The sequence below is a fragment of the Colletotrichum aenigma genome (genome assembly GCF_013390185.1).
Source record: "Colletotrichum aenigma strain Cg56 chromosome Unknown KSG_Cg56_contig37, whole genome shotgun sequence".
Lineage (NCBI taxonomy): Eukaryota > Fungi > Ascomycota > Sordariomycetes > Glomerellales > Glomerellaceae > Colletotrichum > Colletotrichum aenigma.
The window spans coordinates 2,105-4,913 of record NW_023500943.1 but is presented as its reverse complement, the minus strand read 5'-3'; the positions used below and the strand labels follow the sequence as shown (position 1 = coordinate 4,913).

Genomic DNA, 2,809 nt, shown 5'->3' with positions numbered 1-2,809 from the left:
GCTGATTGAGTGTGATCTACTGATACGCGCGCGTCGAGCTGTTGTGTAATGATCTTATCTTAGGGACCATGTGTGGTTTCCGACTGAAGAAGCATGCTGGTTAATAGAGAATAAGAAGGCGACGGACTTTACTGGCTATTTCGGGCGAGCTGCCCTGCAACTCTTCCTACCGCTCTTTTCCCCCAATCCTTGCTTTGCTTCCCTTTTTTCTTTTTTTTCCCTTCCTTCTTTCTTTTTTATCTTTGTGAAATATGTGCTAGCTATGCTCCAAGAGCCTAAGACCGATACTAATGCCTACAACCTGGTGGCGTGGTTGGTGATAACGCGCCTCTAGTCTTGCAACGTTAAGCCCGCAAGTTGTGGCCGGATGAACGGATGAATTAGCTTGGTGCCTAAGCCGAATGCGTCAGGAATAGTGTATAATTACTGGCTTCCTCAATAGAGCCTGTCCCTTATCTTACGCACTAGCTCGTTGCTGCAGTGGGGACGTCTATTATTTCCCTCCTCCCAAACTCTATTCTCGGTCTAGGATGGAGACACACATACATAGGCGAGGCCTTTCGTCTTCAGTCGCCCCCCTTTAACCCCGCCCACCCCCTTTGCCCCCCTTTTTCGTCACCTTTCTACGCCTTAGTTTGTATTAGTTCCCGCCGTCCCTTCTTAACGAGATACCCTTAGAAGTCGGATTGAAAACGAAGATGATATAGTGAGTATTGCAGAAACGACCCTCTGCCGGAATCCAATATAGCAAGCCTAAAACCACCTACAGGGATAGAATGTTTCAAACCAGGTCTAAGCACACCATCAACATAGTAAAGCACGTAATAGTGGAAGTGAACCCTTAGCGCCATCGTTCAAATGCGATCACGCAGACCTTTTGGTTGAGACACTCGTTCATAGGACGAGATGCCCCCACTAAAAGCTGTGTCTAAGCCGAGGAAACGGGCCACGAAAAGGATCAGACAGGCGTGTGATACCTGCCACATCCGTAAAATTCGGTGCGACGGGCGTCACCAGTGCATTAACTGTCTCTTAGCTAAGGTGGTTTGCTCATATAACGCAGTTCCAAAGAGACCGGGACCTAAAGGGCCGAGATATGGACAGAGACCTGATATTCGACAGCAGAAGGGACGAAATCCTGATCTGCACTACAGCAGTTCAGCGGGAAGAGTTCAGCCTACGGATGGACACGCTGCTCGCTCGTGCTCGACATGCTCGACATGTAAGGTGCAGTGGGACATGGCTGGGACAGACGAGACGTTCCAGCCATCGCCTCAACTGTTGACTCACACAATCAGACAATCTCTCGACACCTACTTGACGCATAAGTATCCCATCACACCAATGATAGATCGAGAACGTATAGAAGAGTACATCCGGAACTTCGCCCAATGCCCCGGATGCTATGGCGTTATTGTGTCCTGTTGCGCCACCGTCGCTCCGGACCGTGACGCGTCGTCGGCCTCTGCCGCTGATTCGCCAGAGTTGTCTCGTCAGCGCAGCCATTACGACCTCTCGGAGCCCTCGGCCGACTTCTTGGTCTCTGAAGTGCTGCGATCAAGGCGGTTCTGTCACCTCGCGGACAACCAGTCCCTTGCACAAGTTCAAACCTCTTTCATGCTGCATTGTGCACACTCTAGCCCCCGCAACGACTATGCGGCTTGGTTCTACCTACGTGAAGCGATAACTATACTACAGACGCTTAGGTACCATGAAGAAGCCACTTACGAGGAGGCGACCAACCTGTCTGTTGCGAGGGAAGCTAGACGGGCATTTTGGGTCCTCTTCGTCACGGAACGTGCTTTCGCGATTCAGCGACATAAGACCCTGGCCTTGCATTCCACAATTAACCTACCTCGCTTCGATCCACTCCTTGCGGACTCTAAAATCCTGCATGGCTTTCTTGATCTGATCTCCCTCTTCCGGCTTTTCGATGCCGAATTCATTACAGCGTGGAACTCTTATACGGAACGTCAGACGGTTAAGCCGGCGAAACCCCCAGATCATGAGCAGCTGTGCCAGCTGCAGGGAGCCCTGTCAAACTGCCTCGCCGATGTGTCCGCCTACCCCGAGTCGCAGCAAGCCGAGCTTTTCGTCACATGCGGGTGGCTTAAGACTGTTGTGTGGCAGCTGTGCTTGTCAGCGACGACGCTGACGAGCACGAATTATTGCGATAGTATGTCGCTAGGCTATCCCTTAAGCATAGCCCGAGACATTGTCCTTGTCCTCCAACTCTCACCCCAGAGGACCTTTGCTACAAACAGGGTTAGCATGTTGGAGAAGTTGTCCCAGGTTGGAAGTTCACTAGCAGATGTGCTTTCATTGAACGCACCTACTGTTCTCCGGCCATTGACGCTTGATGCTTCTATGGACACTCTGATGGAGATTTTGAAGATCGCGAGCGAGATGCTCCGAGCCAGTTGTGAGTCCCCCACCCCCCGAAACAAGCTCAGTTAAAGAGTTATACTAGAGAAGGATAAGTATTAAAAGATGGTTGTCGTCCAGGTTAAGAGGCGTTTCGATAGGGACATCAGAAGTGTTCTTGTAAAGGCATGCTTCTGAAATTAGCATCCCTATCTTTACCCTATCTTTAGAACTTCGTGTACCTAGCTTGCTCACCTCTTCCTTCTACTAAGCGCTCGCTTGCCCCCTCATTGTCGTTCCATTCCTAGTGGGTGGGTCGTTGAAAAGGTTCAGGGCGCACCGCAAACCTAGCTTAGAATGGGGGCGCAACGTGCGGATGGATAGATCCAAGTGTGGAGTAAGGTTTGGGATGCTTGGAGACTAACCGGCGCGGAACTACTTCATG

General features: G+C 50.9%; 1 protein-coding gene across 1 annotated transcript; it reads left to right on the top strand.

Moving 5' to 3' along the window:
• Window positions 1-1,239: 1,239 nt before the first annotated feature.
• CGCA056_v015124 (putative sucrose utilization protein SUC1) lies at window positions 1,240-2,457 on the top strand (the record flags this gene model as incomplete). Its single annotated transcript, XM_037330365.1, has 1 exon — window positions 1,240-2,457. The coding sequence occupies one exon, from the start codon at window positions 1,240-1,242 to the stop codon at window positions 2,455-2,457; it is 1,218 nt and encodes a 405-aa protein (XP_037171243.1).
• Window positions 2,458-2,809: the final 352 nt, after the last annotated feature.